Here is a 20,067-nt window from a genome sequence, read left to right as displayed (position 1 = left end):
GTGTTTTATCGGGAATAAGACAAACCAGAGACTCAGCTTACCTCGTACAAGATGGGACTTTTTCTTGGGTGGTTTGTCTTCCACAGCCTTAAGCCCCAACACAGGTCCCTGCCTCATGCCAGGGCACAGAATGCCAGGTTCCGGTCACGCTCCCACGCCCTTGACATATCAGAGTAAATATTCCCGCCAGCCCTTCTGATTCCTTTCTATCTCGAGTGGACCAACGGTCCCAGAGATGGATTTCAAGACCTTTGAATGAGAAGGAAAAGTTGACCACACCACAGAACAATGAGTAGGCAAAAGAAATCCACTCATCCTTAACAACCAAGAAGGCTTCAATATTTCTGCCAGAAACACATCTCCGCTCATCTCCACAGCAGTCTTTAGACATTCTCAGAGTAAGATCAACTTCACAAGGAGAAAGCCATGCAGGCATGTGTACACTGGGGTCAGAATCTACAGTCACGAAAGGCAAAATCTCATTTACTTACATGCTGTACATTGAAAAAGCCAAGTTCAGAGACACCTGCCTCCTCCGGCAGCAGTGGCGGCTGGGGAGTGAATACAGCACACAGTCGCTCTCACTCTCATCCCCCAGGCAATGAAAAAAAAAATCCCAACTGTTCCTCCCAGTCACGCCGTCTGCAAGGCCGCCCTAGCGCCACCTCGCTCTTCTCCAAGCAGCAGTGGCGGTAACTAGGGAAGGCTTGCTGCCTTCCCCTCGCTCCACCCCACCATGTGTCTGGCTGCCCCAGAGAGGCACCCGATTAGCGCAGTCAGCCCAGCAGGCACCAGAAGCACCCAGTGCCACATCTTCAGAGCCGAGAGAAGGGAACACCACCGCGACGTCCGTGCAGAGCTGCTTGACACACCTCGGGCTCCCCCAGCAAACCACAAACTCCTCCAAGTCCACATCCAGAGATTGCTTACTCCTTTCAAACTCCAAACTGTAACAACAGCACACCCTAATTGCTAACAATACAAGGGGAGGGGAGCAAGACCCCCCCAAAGGAGAGCCTGTCAGGGTCGCACAAAGGGCTGTGACAGTAATAGGCACCCTGACCGAGACAGAAGGCAATCAATTATAAACCATTTGCTGAAATTGCCACCTGTCAAAAGACTACTTTACAGCTGGGCTCCACTCAGCCAGGCTCCATTTGATTTTCAAGGGAAATTATTCTTTATTTGAAAAGTCTAGAATAATCCATAGGAAAAGACCCCAAAGAGCCCAGGTTCAACCAGGGTCTAATCCACAAAGAAGTTAATGACCAACAGCAACAGGAGGAGGAGCAGAATGGAGACCTAGGAGGGAGACAGGCGGGGCTTCACCCTGTGGCCAGCCAGGAGACTGCACGCTGGGGGAACCCCAAGACCCACGCCCAGCACACGCCGGACATGCCTCCCCAGTCTCCCAAATCACCATTTCCAAAACAGAAGACTACTTCCAGGAGATGAAGACAACACACAATGCCAAGCAGCAAAATAAAATTCTGAATTTGTAAGTTAGAAACTTTCTCTTTCTTTTCATTAACATCCTTCAGGGGTAGCCCTACAGGTGTTCATCCATTTTTTCTTCTCTGGAAGCAGAGAACAAGGAAATAAAGTGAACCCTAGACTGTTCCATAGTTTTTAAAATGTCCTGAGACTCGGGCCCGGTGCGACAGCATAGCAGTTAAGGTCCTCGCCTTGAATGCACCGGGATCCCATATAGGCACCGGTTCTAATCCCAGCAGCCCTGCTTCCCATCCAGCTCCCTGCTTGTGGCCTGGGAAAGCAGTCAAGGATGGCCCAAAGCTTTGGGACCTTGCACTTGCATGGGAGACCCGGAAGAAGCTCCTGGCTCCTGGCTTTGGATTGGTGCAGCTCCAGCCTTTGCAGCTGCTTAGGGAGTGAACCATCAGACAGAAGATCTTCCTCTCTGTTTCTCCTCCTCTCTGTATATCTGACTTTCCAATAAAATAAAATAAATCTTTAAAAAATTAAATAAAATGTCCTGAAATTCAGGCCCAGTGTGATGGTTCAATTGGATAATCCTCGCTTTGCAAGCACAGGGATCCCATATGGAAATTGGTTTGTGTCCCGGCTGTTCTACTTTCCATCCACCTCCATGCCTGTGGTCTGGGAAAGCAGTGGAGAATGGCCCAAAGCCTCGGGACCTTGCACCTGTGTGGGAGACCTGGAAGAAGCTCCTGGCTTCGGATCAGTCCAGCACTGGTCACTGCAGCCACTGGGGGAGTGAACCAGAGAATGAAGGATCTTTCTCTCTTCTCTAATCTCTCCTTCTCTGTGTAAATCTTCCCAATAAAAATAAGTAAATCTTTTTTTTTTTAATATCCTGAAATTTCCAGGTAGGAGCCCAAGCAATCTGACCCTTGTGGTAGGATAGGATTCTGGAGGCAAAGGCTCATCAGGTTGCGCATCCCTTCCCTTCTGAGCACGGCAACGAGCCAAAATGAAAGGGTACAGTCAAAACTGAGGTGTCCTGGGGGTGGCACCATGGCACAGAAGGCTAAACCTCCACCTGTGGCACTGGCATACCACATGGGTGGCCCAGTTTGAGTCCCAGGCAAGCACACAGGGTCTCTGGTCATGGGCATTTCCCCCCCAGAATAGCCGCAGTGGCCAAGGCTGGGGCAGGTCAAAGTCAGGAGATGGGAACTCCATCCAGCTCTCCCACCTGGGTAGCAGAAGCCCAGATACTCGAGCCATCATCCACTGCCCCTCTCAGCCCAGGCTCTGCACTAGCAGAAAGCTGAACCAGGAGCATCTGCAAGCACTTTGCTCTAGGGAGGAAATTAGCCACCCGGCCAAACGCTCACCACCCTGAACCCACACCCCCACTCAAGCTGCGCCTCTCCCTTCTCCTTGAAATCTCCAACTGGTGCTCCACACTCACTTTGAGACACCCTTTGGTTAAACGGCCACTGCTACACAATTTAGGGAATCAGCCTGACCAGGCTAACTTGTGATTCATCTATGGACTCTTACATTTGGGTGGAAAACTGATTTCCTTCTTAAGAACTTCACTGTGTGACGCAAGCGGCTTATTACAGAGGAAAGTCATTATCCCTGAGGGGCGTTAAGCAATCTGCCCAGGCTGCCACGTGGGGCCAGTTCCCCCACGGGCAGACTCAGTGTAAACAGCTTGCACCGAGGTTCAGGGATGTCTCAGTCCCCCTGTCTTCATTAGCCCCAAAACATCTGAGAGGAACCGCTCATGAAGGAAGGAAGAGGCGTAGTTGGATCTACGGTTGGAGACAGCAAGGGTTCAAGGCCAGGGCAGACCTGTCAGCCTGGCATGTGATGAACACGTGCCAAGCTGGAAAGCAGAGGCGCAGGAGGCGTGCCTTCTGCCCTCTGTTCTCTCCTGCTAAGGCCACTGGGTTTCCATCCTGGGACTCCTCCCTGGCAACCTACCCAAGCCAAGCACTTCCCAACGGCCCACTTCCACACACTAGGATTGGCTCAAGCTGCCACTCTCACCCATCACCCACTAGCACTGATCCCTGAGACTGCAGGGATCCAACGGTTGCATGAGTCTGGGGAGCCAAGCTCTGTTTGATCAAGGAGTTAAAAAAAAAAAAACCCTAAAGATCAAGTAACCTAAATACATCTGATGCTCCTTCAAAAAACTAACGCAGGATGGGGGGAGGGGTTAAAAATTAAGAAGTTCAGAGCAGAAAGCCTACCCAAAAGAACCACGTCCTGGGCGTCTAACTAGAGCAGGGAGGCAGCTGTGCTGAGGACATGGGAGGGGCAGGAGGAGCGAGCTTGGAGGGGGAGGATGGGAACAGTGAGGAAGCGTGGGGGGAACAGAGAGGAAGGGCAGGAGAGAGGAGGAGGAGAGAGCCTGGGGCTGCTGGAACCCACCCCGAGGCTGGCAGGCTCTCCCCTGACCCCTAGCCCTGCGGCGGGCAGCACCACTGCCCAAGGCATGCCACCCAGCTGCTTGCCACCGGACTGGTTTCCGGTTGTATCGGTCCAACCCCTTGTATCGGTCCAACCCCAACTGGGGCACGGCCTCCTGCGACTCTGATTTAAACACTTGCCACTGCCTCCACTTCCTCCATTCTTACTGTACACTTAAGACAAAAGCGAGAAGTCTCACACAGAGTTATTGCTTCACACTCAGTCAAAACCTCACTCGGTGTTACATCGTGTCACCCACTTTGGTTCTGATGAGGAACAGCCAACAGTGCAGGGACAAAGTGGACCGTCATGGCACTGCCAAGCACGGACAGCCCTCGGACCCCTGCACACAGACAGGGCAGGGGCTAGGGGTGCAAAATGGGCCAGCACTGTGGAAAACAGTTGGACTGTCCCACAGCAATTACTTACTACTTACCAGCCCAAGGTGCACGGAGAACGAGTCAAGCATAAATGTGGGTGCTGTATTCGTGGCCCAAGCACAGGTGTGCCCGTGACCAAGGCAGCACCACGTGGGGTGCTAAATGGCATCAACGACCTAACCAACCGTCCAGCAAATCCCAGCACAGACACATGATGGAATTTCATTCAGCCACGAAAAAGAAAGAGGAGGCAAACATGCCACAGCACGGATGGCCAGAGAAGACGGCAGGTGCAATTATATCAGGCAAATGCAATACCACCCAGCTCCACTCAGATGCCATAGCTGGAATCGGCAAATGGGACAAAACACTAACGGGGCTTACCAGGGTGTAGGGGGGAGGAAGGAGGGCTGTCATTCAGTGGGCCCACTGCTTCTCTCTGAAGGATGGTGGTGACAGGGGCAAAACAACACAACGGCGGCACATCGCAGCAGCAACAGTGACAAGGTCTCTGTCATACATCTTACTACGCTAACATGACAACACTCTGATAATAACTTATCTTTGGGAAAAAAAAAGCAGGAAAGAAACGGAACAGTGACTTCACAGGATTTTCAGAACAGCTCAGCTTGAGTTTTCCTTCTCGAAAGAGCCGAGTAAAGCCACCCTACCGTGTGGGGTTGGCAGTGCTGGCTCTGCTGTCTGATGGCATGTGAGAGGTGTCGGAGGCGTCCCATCATCAGCGAGTGGCCTCTCCTAGTACTTCACACAAGGGGTAGCACCGTGGCAGGGCCGGGTGAGCTGCCGCTTGCACTCCAGCATCCCATATCGGAAGGCTGCTTTGAGTCCCAGTGATGCTCCGGGGAAGGCAGATGTTAATGGCTCACATGAGCAGGCCCCTTCCACCCACACTGGAGACCAGCATGGAGACCCTGGCTCCTGACGTCAGCCTGGCATGGCCCTGGCTTTGGTGGTCACCCGAGAGGTGTGTAATGACTGCTGGACCCAGGGTGAAGATAACTTGTCCCCGCATCAGGTAGGAGTATGAACTAGCCCTTGCCTGCCACAAGTTCTGGGCCAGTGCCTTACCCTGAATGTCTGCTCCATTTTCTCCCGGTGGGGCACCTGGTCCAGAGTGCCATCCGTCTGGCTCCTTTTCAGACTGGTTGGAATGTCAGGGACATTGCTGAAATCTGTGGGAAAAACAAGAGAACAGACCTGAGACCAGCCATGTGCACAGAGGAGTTGATTCCAGAGAAGAGAAAGCAGGAAGACAGCGGACAGCCCAGAAGGCAGTTCCAAGGGCCCCTCACACCACTGGCAGTCCAACAGGCACAGCTGGGCTTACGAAAGGACGTGTGCCTGCTTACTGAGGAAACAGCATCCTGTTGTGGCCAAAGCAGACCAGTGAACACCATCCCTTAAGTGCTTTGTCATTCTCTTCATGACTATGCAAATGGATTCGCCCCAAGCTCTGTCCTCAACTTTTTTTGAACCAAGAATCAAACTGCAGAGACTTATGGCAGGACTTTCTCAGTGGGGCAAACTGCAAGGGGATGTCGTGGAAAACCAAAGATGTTCTATCAGAGCTGCTTATTGCAACCCACCACTTGATGGTTTGCATGCATGATTCTTTTTCTAGTGTCAGTCAGTTTCATTCAAAATGTAAAGTCCCAAGGGCAAAAACAAACTCTTGCTAGCAAGGATTCAGAAAGAATACTAAAGGTAAACAGAGCACGAGCACATAGGTCTCCAAACCCATGACAATATGCACATCCCCTCCTCAATAATTCCAGCCACAATTTTCAGGTTAATAAGCTCAAGATCACTGGGCTTGTTGCTCTTAGCACCAGGCACCAACCATCTGCATCCTCTCTCCAACATGCAAGCACTCAACCTTTACCTGGAAGACAAGAGCTGCACTGGTGCGTGCCCTCACACACAGACCCAGCCGTGCTCACAGCGGTCCCCGGCCCACCACCTGCCAACCTGGGTCATGCCCCTACATTCACACAATCCCATCAAGTGCTAGGAGAAGGAAGGAAGAGGCCAGCCTGCCAGGAGCGAAAGAAAGCTTTAGGCGTGGGTGGCCCTGCGGATGTGGACGATAGCACAGGAGGACATCGATGGCATGGACTAGTAGGGATCTGAAGAGGAGGAGGAATGTTGGGGTCCGTGTAGTAGGTGTGGATGGTACGAAGGTGTGAAGAGAACAGCTCCCCCTGCTTGGCAGGGCCTGGGGGAGCTTCCAGCTGTTTGGCAGGGCCCGGCGGATTTCTCTCTGACCACCCTGACGCTGTTTCACCCCCTGGCTGCATGGACACTCAAGCACCCCACTAAGAATTCTGTATTTTATTGAGGCATTGTTTGCCACTGATGTGAGCTTGAAAGTTAACGTCACTGATAATGTCTTGGTGAGTGGGCCTTTGACAATTTACACACAGGAGCACAATTAAGCCCATGCCATTTCTGGACACTTTATTGTGTACCTACTCATTGCCCTGAAATCGGGCCCAGACATATACCATGTCTTCTGGGAAATGGCTTAATAAGAATTTTACAAAGTAATGGAAGTGATGGGAGTGAGAGCTGAAACTGCTATGGCAATAAATATAACTATTGTTATCTCAAAGGCTAGCTTGTCTTTGCAATTTTTAGGAGTGTAGGAAATGTAATTGTTTTAGCTGCTTTTATAATTTTTAGCTAGAGGAATTAAGGATGCTTTATTAAAGAAAAATGCTTTTGATTATTGTCTTATTGTTTATGGGGTTGTAGGAATCTATAGTTGTAGGGGGATTTAACATTTGAAGTTTCTGTTTTAGATTTTAGGTTTTTCCCTTGTAACCTATTTTCCCATTAAATGATGGGTAAATTGTAGAAGTAGAAATGTGGTTTGAAAGTACTACTAATTAGCAGGCAATCGCATGTGCCTTGGCCTTGGAGTCCTGGCTGTTGCTCCATGGCTGCTGTTGTAGAATAAACAATAGCTTGCTTTGAAGAATATGAATACAGTATTTCACAAAATTATCTTTAGGAGCACCTGCTTAGCCTTGAAGTGCAGTTGAAGTGACCAAATATCTGTACATGCCCCCTTAATTTTGAAAAGAAAAAAAAAATAAAATAGTTGCTTGTGCAAAAGCTTGAGAAAGGTATTGAGTAAATAAAAGGACAGCTTTTTCTTGAATTGTGGTGAGAATGCACCAAGTGTCTGTATCTATGTCTTTCTTTATCGCTGACTCCATGCACCCTTCCCGAACTCCAAACTCGGCTAGAGCTGGACTCCGGCAGAGGAAAGTAAAGGAGGAAAAGAAGCTGGTGAACAGTGACCTGCAAAGGAGAATTCAAAGGAAGCCAAAACTCCCACACTTTGTGCCAAGACTCACATCACACAGCAGATTCAGTTACCAGGGCTGGTTACCCGGGAAGGTCAAGCCCCAAGTGACCCCTCTCTGCGTCACTTCCTCCTCAGGCCACATGCACACCGCCATTCAAGGGAGGTCAGTCAGTCCCACAGCCCCTTCCTGCAGTCAGCATGACTACGTCTCTGCACCCATCCACTCAACACGCACTCGGTGGGCACAACCTCCTGCCCTGACGTTAGGTGCCAAGGACAGGGGATGAGTAAGAGGCTCTCAAGGTCTGTGTTGGTTTTGCTAATGATGTTGCTAATGATGTAATGTCACAGACTGGTTAAGCTATAAAGAAAGGATGCTGATGCAGGCTCGTGGTGCTGGTTCAAAGTCAAGGAGGTAGGAACATGTGTGGACGGCCTCTTGCAGTGCAGGGGACAGGGACTGTGCAGGTAGGAACATGTGTGGACGGCCTCTTGCAGTGCAGGGGACAGGGACTGTGCAGGTAGGAACATGTGTGGACGGCCTCTTGCAATGCAGGGGACAGGGACTGTGCAGGTAGGAACATGTGTGGACGGCCTCTTGCAGTGCAGGGGACAGGGACTGTGCACGTGTGTCTGCATGCACTCGGTCTTTCTCCCTCTTCTCTTAAAGCCACAGGCATTCAGTTATGGGGGCTCCAAGTTGTTGACCTTTATCTAACTCTCATCATCCTCAGAGGTTCCCCTTGAACACACCTCAGTCCCATGACGTTCCAAGCCTCTCAATGATGCCTCACATGAGTTTCCACAGGGACAAACTGTTCAAACTGTAACGATTTCAGCCTCTAATCTGAGCAGCGGTGATTGGTGGGGCAGCGGAGCCAGAGCTCAGTACAACTGAGTGTCACGGATGATACGGGGTGAAGCCATACAGGCTAAATGTATTCTCCACAGGTCTTTAAAAGGCATCACAGAAAAGGGGGAACTTGAGGGGACCAGCAATGTGGCATAGTGGGTTCAGCTGTTCACTGCAACATCAGCATCCCATATGGCAGCCAGCTCAAATCTTGGCTGCTCCAATTCCAAGATCCAGCTCCCTGCTAAGGTTCCTAGGAAGTCAGTACAGGATGGCCCACATGGAGACCAGGTTGGAGCTCTAGGTTTTAGCCTAGCCGAGCCCTGGCTGCTGCAGATATTTGAGGAGTGAGCTGGCTCATGGAAGATCTCTGTGTGTCTCACTCCTTTCTGTAACTATCTTTCAAATAAATAAATCTTTAAGAAACTAAGAGACACTTGAGTCGAGGCTTGAAATATAAGAGGCATCTATCTAATTAGCTTAAGACAACACAGGATAGGCAGTGAGAGAGGGTTCCACAAACACGCAGCAGCTGGGTAAGTGCAAGCGGTGAGTCAGGCAGGATGGGGAGTTTGTTGAATGCAACCGTGGCAGACATAAGGGAAGTGAGGGAGGCGGGCCTATGATGGAACGATGGAGCAAGGGCAAGAGCTTGGCACAGGGGCAGGTAAGAAAGCTGCAATAACACAGCAGGTGTGATGGGCAAGGACCCAAGTCGACACACTAGAGCACAGACACCCAGCGGTAAGCAATGGCAGGATGAGGTCAACGCCAGGGGTCACCAACACAGGGGTGAAGCCAGGGGTCACCAAGACAGGAGTGAAGCCAGGGGAGCCCAGGAAGGCCAGGAGTGGGGAGCCACAAGCCTGCTAGACTCAGCACAGTTGAGTTGGGGGTGCATCTGGACCATCCAGGGGCAGACGGTCAGTGCTCAGCACCCCAGAGGCCAAAGCCCAGACAGGCGCTCCCAGAGGCAATGCTTTAGAATTCAGGAGAATGCACCTGAACCAACAAGGGAAGCAGTAAGTGACCAATGTTGAGACCAGCATCTGGAACATTCAACGTATGAAGGTGTGTACTGTATGAAGGTGTGTACTGTATGAAGGTGTGTACTGTATGAAGGTGTGTACTGTATGAAGGTGTGTACTGTATGAAGGTGTGTACTGTATGAAGGTGTGTACTGTTTGAAGGTGTGTACTGTATGAAGGTGTGTACTGTTTGAAGGTGTGTACTGTATGAAGGTGTGTACTGTATGAAGGTGTGTACTGTATGAAGGTGTGTACTGTATGAAGGTGTGTACTGTTTGAAGGTGTGTACTGTATGAAGGTGTGTACTGTATGAAGGTGTGTACTGTATGAAGGTGTGTACTGTATGAAGGTGTGTTCTCAGGGAGACGAAGATTTCTTTTCTTTAGGAACTGCACCTTCCCACTAATTCTTTGACTCATTCAAGTTAAGAAAGCTTTGTGTGTGAGCAGCCCCTGCTTGGGGCTGATTATCTGCCAACACCCCAAGCAGACAGACCCAGATATCTGGCACAAAAGCCAACATGACGGATGGTGTCCGACAAACTGGGCCCATGGCAGGTAGGCAGAACGCACAAGGAGAGAACCCTGGGAATGCCAGCGCACAGAGAGGGGAGACAGAGGAACTCTCTCGGAAGGCGTTTCTGTGTCTGCAGCTAAGGAAGCCATGCAGCGCAGAAGGACCCCCCCACCCCCACCCGAGACAGGACCCAATGTACACGACAGGTGCCACACTCTTTTCAAACAGTTATATCAAGTGCAGGAAACCAGTCGCAGTCCACACATTCAGGGATTTGTGATGAAACCTACTAAACAGCAGGCAGGTCACAGAGAACGAGACCTTGAGGGCCCCAGAGATGGCTGAGCCGCAAGGACACAGGTGCCTTGCAGCCTAGGGCATGCTCCAGGAAGCAACACAGGAGACGCTGACAGTGGGCGCAAGGGGAACTCCTCACCCTCTCTTCAATACATTCTGGGAACTCTGCAACTTTAGCACAACCCACAGCTTGCATCTTACAAAGAGGAACCCACTTGGCTTCCGAGAAAAGGCAGCCCATGCTTCAGGTAAGCTAGAGAAAAGGTGTGACGCTTGCCAGCTCACACAATGTATGCTTCCCCATCTGTACCCCTCCTGCTCCAGCATCAAAGACTCAGCTGGAACCCAGGAAATAACCCTGCCACCTTTAGTCCCCTTGATGGAGGCTTTGGGCACTGCTGGGCCTCAGGCTGTGACACCAGCTTGGACACCAGGGTGCCTCCAAAAACTAACTCTCACCAATGCTGGCCCCGTGGATGCCAAGGAGAGGGCAGCTCTGCACAGCTCTGGAAATCCACCAGGACAGGAAACCCAAGAGCTGTGGCACCACCCAAATCTCATGGAGGCAGAATAGCATCCAGGCATACAGAGTTCCTGCAGTGGCCAATAGGACACCAGCATCACCCTGGAGTTTGGCAAAGCCCAGGAGAAGCTGAGTGTCCAGGTTGCCCACTCCGCTTTAGGAGTCTCAGTTTTCCCAGGTCCTGAATCCTAGTCATCAGCCTGCATCTTTAATGTTCTCTCTAGAGGAGAAACAGCAAAAAGAACATTCTAGAAGCATACAAGATTCACTATGGAGAAAATAAATAGTGTAGCCTAGTGGCCGACCACTGCCTGGAACAGCCGCTCATCAGGAATTGCCGTGGTGACAGGCGTGGGGCCTGCCTAGCCCTGCTGGATGAGGAAGAACAGGTGCTTCTTGTCTACTCCGTGCTCAGCACCGCACAGTACAAATGTTCAGATCTAATTCAGGGGAGCCCGTCGCCCCTGAAACATACAGAACAAAAACTAAGCCACTGACGAACTCAAGTCAGAGATCTGTCTCTGGCAAACAACCTCTCCTCTTCCTGTCTCACTCCTTGTAGAAATGAACAGTTTAGGTGAGACATAGCAATCTGAAGAACCCACCAATTAACACCCAGTGGTCGGGTGAGCAGTCACAACAGCCCAAGCAAGGGTGGGCCCAGCCATTCTTCTTCGATCAACACACAGACTATGGGATGGATGATGCCCCAGGCAGGCGGCCATGGAAAATGACTGCCTCCCGTCTCTTCTGCATGCCCTATACTTCATTACGGACCACTGGGGAAACATGAGGATGTCATTCAGGGACACCTAGTTAATCTCATCTCTCCCTGGACTGGCCATCAGTATATACTTATTAGTGTCACTGTCAGCCAAGGAACTGGCAACCCCAAATCCTGTCCAACTAAAGGGCAAAACATGAAAGAAACACCCTGGGTGCCAATTTCCAGACAGACACAGCCGGAAAAGGTAAGGTGAAGGGTGCCTCACTCCTACAGCTCATCATCTGGATTCCGAGTTCCCAATGACATCATTTCCAGGCAGGCTAGTAGAGTTCATGTTCCAGTGTGTGGGTCTGCTCATCGTTTCCTCCACCGATATATCCAGGTGCTAACTTCCACAGGTGAGAGGATAGACTTTTTGAAAAAGGTGGTGTGGGTGGTGTGGAGGGGCTTGGCACGGGCTCTTGGGCCTTGTGTTCATCCCACTGCACCTGAACCCTAAGGAAGCCTGCCTCCTGCTGGGGCACAGCCTTCAGGTTTGCTTCCTCCAGCTGGTGCCATTCTATCCCCCTGACCTGTTGGAGAAGCCCCCTCTCCTCACTGAACTGGGGCACAAGTAAACAGGCAGCCAAGTTCTCACCCCGAAGGGGTGGGGGGGCACTGCCAGCAGAGCCTGAAGACGCCCCGAAGTATCTGGCTGACGTGCAGGGAGGTGGAGCGGGAGTGGCAAGGGTCCAGACATCTGGCTCTGACGGCACGTGCAGAGTTCTCAGATCCAGCAACTGAAGGGAACTCTCCACACCAACTCCTAAGAGGGTTCTCAAGAGGGGCTCCACCCTCTTCCGTTTCTGCCAACCCCCATCCACCCCAGCCAATGTAAGGACATAGGCATTCGAGGTGCTGTCCTGCAACCTAAACCACCAAGCCTCGCAGCAACTTGATCATCCATCTGAGAGCCAGGCAAACTGCTTCACTCCCTCCAACATCCACAACAGCAAGGCTGGGCCAGGAGCCGTGACCTGAATCCAGCTCTCCTGTGTGGGTGGTGAGTACCAGATACCGAGAGCCGTCACCTGCTGTCTCCCAAGACGCGGGTGAGCAAGGAGCTGGTGAGCAGCTAGGGCCGGCTATCCGACCCAGGCACATGGGTTTCTTCACCAGCAGGCCCAACAGCCACTCCCCAATGACCAGTCTCCACACCTGCAAGCTACTGATGTCTGCTTATGAACTGTCCAGTCTATGGCCAGAGCAAATGGAAGACCCAGAAGATGCTCTTGTCTCCTGGCTTCAGACAGGCTCAGCTGCCACTGTCGTGGCCATTTGGGGAGTGAGCCAACAGATAAAAGATCTTTCTATGACTCTCCTCTGGACATCTGGCTTTCCAACAACAATAAATACAATATTTAAAGGAAAAAAGAATCAACAAAATTTAGACAAAGAAATTTGAAAATCTTTTCATGTATACTTTGTTTAAAAAAAAAAAAACCACAAATACAGTGTTAAGATACAAACTTTCATCCATCAAAGCTGCCCAGTTCTGCAACAGTCATATTTTATAAATTCAAAATTCAAAAACCTTTTTTTCAGTTCTCCAAATTTCACTAACTATTCCCTCTGGTTTAATGTCCATGAGACACTGTTCTCACGGAATGAAAAACACGCTGAAAACTGCGACCGTTGCAAAGGAAAACTAAGAATTTCCAACTTGGGCCCGGCACGATGGCACAGTGGTTGAGGTCCTCACCTTGCACGCCCGGGATCCCATATGGGCACCGGTTCTAATCCCGGCAGCCCCGCTTCCCATCCAGCTCCCTGCCTGTGGCCCGGGAAAGCAGTCGAGGACGGCCCAAAGCTTTGGGACCCTGCACCTGCGTGGGAGACCCAGAAGAGGCTCCTGGCTTCGGATCGGCATAGCATCGGCCATTGAGCTCACTTGGGGAGTGAATCATCGGACGGAAGATCTTCCTCTCTGTCTCTCCTCTCTGTATATCCGCCTTTCCAATAAAAATTTAAAAATAAATCTTTAAAAGAAAAAAAAAACAATTTCCAACTTTTTGATGTATAAACTTCACATAGCAATGCATATTTTAAAGTAACGCAGGTTTCCCTTCAGCTCACTTGTATTCTTACTTGGACAATAACATGGTCTGAGACAACCTTTACTAAATGTATTTGGTGTGTTCTCTCACCTGGTACTTGTGAGTCAGCATTGCTCAACAGAACAGAGTGAAAATAAAACTATTTAAATAAAATAATACGGGGAAAAAAAACCTGACTCGTCCACATTCAAAGGTTCTTCAAATTCTAAACTGTAAGATTTACAAGGAAGTCACATTGAATACTTCATTCTTCTAATATAGATAAAAAGCAATCTGCTTTCTTTTACAAATTTCCTGGAAAGGAGACGAGAGAGACCTCCTACCCAGTATCTTATTCCTCATGCTTGCCACAGCTTGGAGCAGAGCCAGGCCAAAGCGAGGGGGCAAGAATGCAATGCAGGTCTCTCCCGTGTGCGGCAGGGAGCCAAGAGCTTCAGTCGGGACCTGCGGCCTCCCAGGGTGTGCATTAGCAGAAGCTGAGATCAGGAAAGAGCTGGAACTTAAACCTAGACACTGCTGTGGGATGTGCACCCCCGCCCCCAGCAGCACAGCAGCCACTGGGCGAAGCACCTGTTCCGCCATGTATTTTTCTGACCATGTCCGGGTCTCTCCATGTTTTGATTATCAACATTGTATCAAGCAAATTTAAAGCTGCAGTGTACACTGTTACATTTGCAGAGAAGTAAATGGCATCACAGCAGAAGTGACACATTCGAAAAACACAAACATTCCTAGTCCACTTCACCTGAAGGCACATCACCACGGGCAGTACTGTTGACAACGCAAGCCACCACTGATGATAAATAGCGGTCAATGTCAAGGGTGACACTTCGCTCTCAGGGGGAGGGGGGAGGACACCTAGACACGCTCCTATCTTCAGTCTCCAGGCGGGTGAGGGCTGGGACCCAGACAGCATGCTTAATCTACACAAGGTAACTCCGTACAAAATGCCTCTTCTGCTAAGAGTATCTTATTTTTCATGAAAGCTACAAATTCGATGACAAGAGAGGTATTCAACCTAGATTTTGGTACAACTGGAAAGTGACACCTGCTCGAGTTAGGAGGACTCCCTAAAAGCCACATTAATAACTTTAGTAACCTGAGCTGTAGGCAACTGACTAGGTTGCACTGTACCTAGGCAAGTGTTACACAGCTGGGAAAAAAAGGAAGCTAAAAGCTGGTGCGCATTCTGGGCCTGGTTAATGCCAAACACCAGTGTGTTTTAAGATATGTGGGGGGCAGACACAAGCTCACCGATAGAAGGGACCTGTGCCTGAGCACGTTTGGGATGCAGGCAGGTGGGCAGAGCCCCAGGGTGGGCTGAGGGATCTGCACTCACGGGGAAGGGAACTGGAGATGAGTGGGAGAGAGAATGTGACAGGTGAGGAGTGACTTCTGGGGACCTCCACCAACCAAGCCACTGCACCTGCAGGTAAACAAGGGGGCTGAAACTGGGAGGTTTGGAAACTGGAGGACATTTCTGTATCAGACCAATACAGCTGCCCATGTGGGAGTCCTGAGCTGAGATTGTTGCTATCAACCACCATCTACCGGCACACACAAAAGATGGTGTTGGGGGACCTGCCTGGCAGGGCTGGACCACAGTACCCACCAGTGAGTGTCAGGGCAGGGGGTGGACCACATCAGGCTTGGCCATGACACTAACTAGCATGCGATAGAGCTGGATCTTGGAACAGATTCTGTGGGAGATCTGAGGGCTCAACCCCGCGGGAGTGCCATACTAGCTGGTTTACTTGAGGGCTGGGAATGGTAACAGGCCGAGCTAGGCATGACCAGGGAACTCACCAACACTCATGGGTACTGGGGTTTTGAGTATAGGCTGGACTGGTCCAGGCTGCAGCACCTGCAAGGTGTACCCAAGAATTGAGTGTGGGCTGGGCTGGGCTACAACATCCAGCAGTATACACGAAGGCTGACACCTGGGGGTAGACTGTGCCAGGTAAGGACCTAACACCCACTGGCATGTACAGGAGCCAGAATGGAGTGCAGGCCATGCTGGACTAAGCTAAGTTATCACGGTTTGCATGAAAGCCAGGGATGAGGTCAGATTGGGAAGGGCTAGGCTTCCACACCCACCAGCAAAAGTTGGGACTAAAGGCGGGCCATGCCATGCCAGGCTACAGCATCTAATGGCAAAGGCCAAGTCAGGGAATGAGCTATGCTGGGCTGGGTCAAAGCAACACTGGCACATGCAAGATCTGGGTCTGGGAGCAGACCTGGTCAGGGAGCTAAGGGACACCCCAGCCAAGCTGCAGTGACCACTAGGGAGCATGATAGCTGGAACAGGGGCGGTGAATTGGGATGGACATGGCTGCAGCATCCCTCACCATGTGGACTGGGTCTGGGGTGTGCTAGACTGGGCTAGGCTCCAGTACCCACTGGTGTTCATGAGAATCATGGTAGAGGTAAAACAGGTTGGGCGAGTTCTTGGCACCCACTGAACCATGCAAGAGTTGGGTCTAGGGGTAGGCCAGGTGTGGCTGGGCTGTAGCATCCAATAGTAACAGCTGGAATGAGTGTGATATGGTGGGGCAAGGCTGCTGTACCTGCCAGGACAGGTGGTGGGCCAAGTCAAGATATGCCAAGAACCCACCAGTATGTGCGAGTTCTGCCACTGGGAGGAGACCTGATAGAGGAACTTGGAGGAACTCTGCCCCTGCAGTCTCTGCAGGTGAGCACAAAAACCAAGGCTGGGAGCAGCTCAGGCTAGGCCAGGTTATACAACCTGCCAGCATACGTGTGGGTCAGGTCTGTGGGCAGGCCGGGCTAGGTCAGTTTCTAACACTCACTGGCAGATGTGAGAACCAGGATATGATGCAGGCCAGCATGGGTTAGGCCACAATACCAGTCAGTTCACATTAGGGCAGGGACTGGGGGCTGGCTGGGCTGGGCTGGGCTGGGCTAGGCTGTATTACCCACCACATGAGCTGGGACTAGGAGCAGACCAATGCTCGGCAGGAATACAAAATCGATTTGCCTACATATGAGCTGGGTTGGGGAAGACCAGGCTGAGTTAAGGGACCATATCTGCTGGTGTATGCATGAGCCAGAGTAAGTACAGACTGATCGGGCTTTGCTACACCATTGGCTAAAAGGTACTGGGATTAAGGGCAAGTCCTGTGAGACTAGACTGTAGAAACACCTGGAAAATGTAAGATTGGGGCTAGGAATTGAGCCTGGGAGGGAATTGTGGGCACCCGTCTGACGGTCTACAGCTCCCACCCGAGAGCATGGGAACCAGGTCATGGAGTGGGCCTGATGGGATAGGTATGGGCTAGATGGTGTGGTTGTTCAGGCTGAGATAGGCTGCAGCACCCATTGATGAGTACAAGACTGAATGGGATACAGGATGGACTAGACAAGTCTGCTAAACACACTAGCATGCACAGGCAACGGGGCTGGCACAGGCCTGGTGGGGGTCACTGATTAGGCTGCAGTCCCTGCTGGTGTGTGAGGGCCGAGTGTGTGGTGGGCAGGAAGGGGCTGGGCTACAGCATACAAGATGGGGTTGGAGGCAGAACTGACCTAGCAACTGCAACCGCCAATGTATGCGTAGGCTGATGTGGGTGACAGACTGAATCGGATCCCTTACTGGTAGGCACACACGATTCTTTGGGGACTGCATCCCCAACACACCATCTACTGGACCACTGGACTCAGAACTCCAATCACAGGGGGAAAAAACCACAGATCTGTGGTCTGACTGGTGCAGTACATGTGTTAAAACTGAGTTTCCACAGTTACTGAAGCCTGTGCAGCAGATGGCATGTCCAGATACACATGGGAGACATGACAACCAGTTCATTGAGGCTTGCAGAGGATGGCTAGTACCACTGAGGTCAGAACAAATTGGAAAGCTCACCTAGCCAAGCTTTGACAGCGAGTATATGAGTGAGTGGAATATCTTTTTAAGTGCTACTATTTTACTGAATTAAAAGAAGGCAAAACGGGCCTGGTGCAATGGTTCAATTGGCTAATTTTCATCTTGCAACCACCGGATTCCAAATAGGTACCAGTTTATGTCCCAGCTGCTCCACTTCCCATCCAGTTTCCTTTTTATGGCCTGGAAAAGCAGTGGAAGATGGCCTAAAGCCTAGAGGTCCTGCACCCACATGGACGATCCTGAAGAGGCTTCCGGCTTTGAACTGGCTCACTTCTGGCCTTTGCAGTTGTTTGGGGAGTGAACCAGCAGGTGGAAGGTCTTTCTGTCAATCTTCCTTTCCAATAAAAATAAATAAATCTTTAAAAATAAAAGACAAAATAGACTACTCAGCAGCCACAAAGAGGAAGGAAATACTGACTTGTGCTGAACGATGGATGAACTGAGAAAACACTGTTAGAGAGAGAAGGCAGTCATGACAGTCCACGTGCAATTCCACTTATGAGGAAAGATTAGGACACACCACCCAGGGAAGACAAGGTGCACAACGGGTGCCTGATGCTGGGAGAGCAGGGAGAAGAGTACATGGGGTGACTTCTGATGGGCGTGGGGTGTCTATTCCACAGTGATGACATGTTGCAGGGGGAGATGGTGGTAACGGCTACCGAACTTCATGAAATACAAAAACCACTGAACTGTATGCTGTTCAAGGTGAGCTGTGTGGTCCAGGAATGGTTAACTATTTACAAGGCCGAATGACAAGGTGCGATTGGGAGCTTGTGGGGTGGGACAGATATAGAAACAGCCATCTGCCGGGTCACTCCTCAAATGCCCACGACAGCCAGGCTAGACCCAGGTGGAAGCCACATGCCAACATCTGCTGCCTTCCAGGTACATGAACAGGAAGCTGGATCTGAAGCAGAGGTAGGGCTCGATCTCAGGCACTCTGAAATGTAGTGGGCCAAGCGGCAGCCCAAGCCAGTGCACCCACACACTCCTAGATCAGTGTTGCGTAAAGAAGGTTACGATTCTACCATGTTGATTTACAAGACTGAAATTAGTATTGCAGACCTGGCACAATGGCTCAATTAGTTAATCTTCACCTGGCAAGTGCTGGGATCCACAAAAGCAACAGTTTGTGTCCAGGCTGCTTCATTTCCCATCTGGCTCTTAGACTGTAGTGTGCGACAGCAATGGAAGATGGCCCAAAACCTTGAGTCCTTGCTCCATGTGGCAGACCTGGAAGAAGCTCCTGGCTTCCGATTAGCTCAGCTCCAGCCATTGTGGCCATTTGGGGAGTGAACCAGCAGATGGAAGATACTTCTCTCTGTCTTGCCTTCTCTCTGTAAATCTGCCTTTCCAATAAAAATAAGTTAAACATTTACAAACAAATTAAAAAAAAAAGAAGAAGAAATTAGAATTACAGTAAAAAACCACTTTGAATGCATTCCAAAGAATCAATGGCCACCTTATCACATGAGTATGATTTAACCATCCAAAAAAAGATACAAGAATGCTGTTACTGGAAATAAGCACTGATCAAATGTTCCCAAGGCAGGCCGCTCCTCACTGCCACCCCACCCCCACCTAAGCGGATGGCAACCATAATTCAGTTACTTCTAAATTTGCTTTACCGCAGGCAGAATGACGCAGGGTTTTACTCCTCATGCATTGATGGGAAAATCTTTATTCATAGTCAAGATCCAGACAGCTTCCCCTGGGTGGTAGGAAACCCAATAGGCTAGAGTTCTGCCTTCCATGACCTTGTCCAACTTATCGGTGACTTCGTGTGTCTCGGTGACTTGATTTCCCCGCTGTGACAGTCAGAGATAATAACACCTCTCGGCTCCCTCTGGGTGACGCAGGGGTAATTAGCGCTTTCCGGCAATTCGTGATCTCTACATTGAGACAGGCTGCTATTATGACGAAGCCTTAACAAACACCTTCTCTGCAGCAGTCAAGACCTGACTCTATTTAAAGACGTGATGAGATTCACTGCAAAACCAACCTGGAGAGTCTGTTCCCGTTCCTTGCTGCTTTATTTATTGATTTAATTATTTATTGATTTTTTTTCCCTTTCAGAACTTTGGTCCCACTATCATCAAATTGTTAACTTTAGTTTTCTCAAATAAATGAACTTTATAAACAGAGAAATAGTTTACATCATTCTGTGCAGCCCTCGTCTGAAGTGTGAAGGACACAGTCCCCCAGGGTCACCAGTCACACGAGGGTGAGGCTCAGAGCCTCAGCTGGCCGACCAGCACCAGCCCACGTTAACCTCTTTGAGTTGACCTGGACCAGCAGCGAGGCAGTTACTACGCTGCTTCTCCTGCTGGTCTCACAGGCACCAACAGCCTGCACAGAGCAGGATGGATGGAGGCGGAGGAGAGGAAAGACCCCAGCTGGACCCCCAGAACTCTCAGGAATCGGGACTGGGATAGTCCATGCTTGGTCACAAAGTACTGGCAGCTGAGTTCCCTGCACATATTGTCAGAATGTCCCC

The 20,067-nt window shown here is 50.5% G+C and overlaps 1 protein-coding gene across 1 annotated transcript in view; it reads right to left on the bottom strand.

Annotated features, from left to right (window-relative positions):
* TIAM2 (TIAM Rac1 associated GEF 2) overlaps positions 1–20,067 on the bottom strand; it is a 440,232-nt gene that overhangs the window by 37,702 nt on the left and 382,463 nt on the right. The window contains 1 exon segment of the mRNA XM_040965572.1: positions 5,379–5,482. Within this exon segment, the coding sequence (XP_040821506.1) occupies positions 5,379–5,482 (104 nt within the window).

The sequence above is a fragment of the Ochotona curzoniae genome, unplaced genomic scaffold (assembly GCF_017591425.1).
Source record: "Ochotona curzoniae isolate NIBS_2020 unplaced genomic scaffold, NIBS_Ocur_1.0 scaffold_3890, whole genome shotgun sequence".
NCBI lineage: Eukaryota > Metazoa > Chordata > Mammalia > Lagomorpha > Ochotonidae > Ochotona > Ochotona curzoniae.
This window is presented reverse-complemented; position numbering and strand designations above follow the sequence as displayed.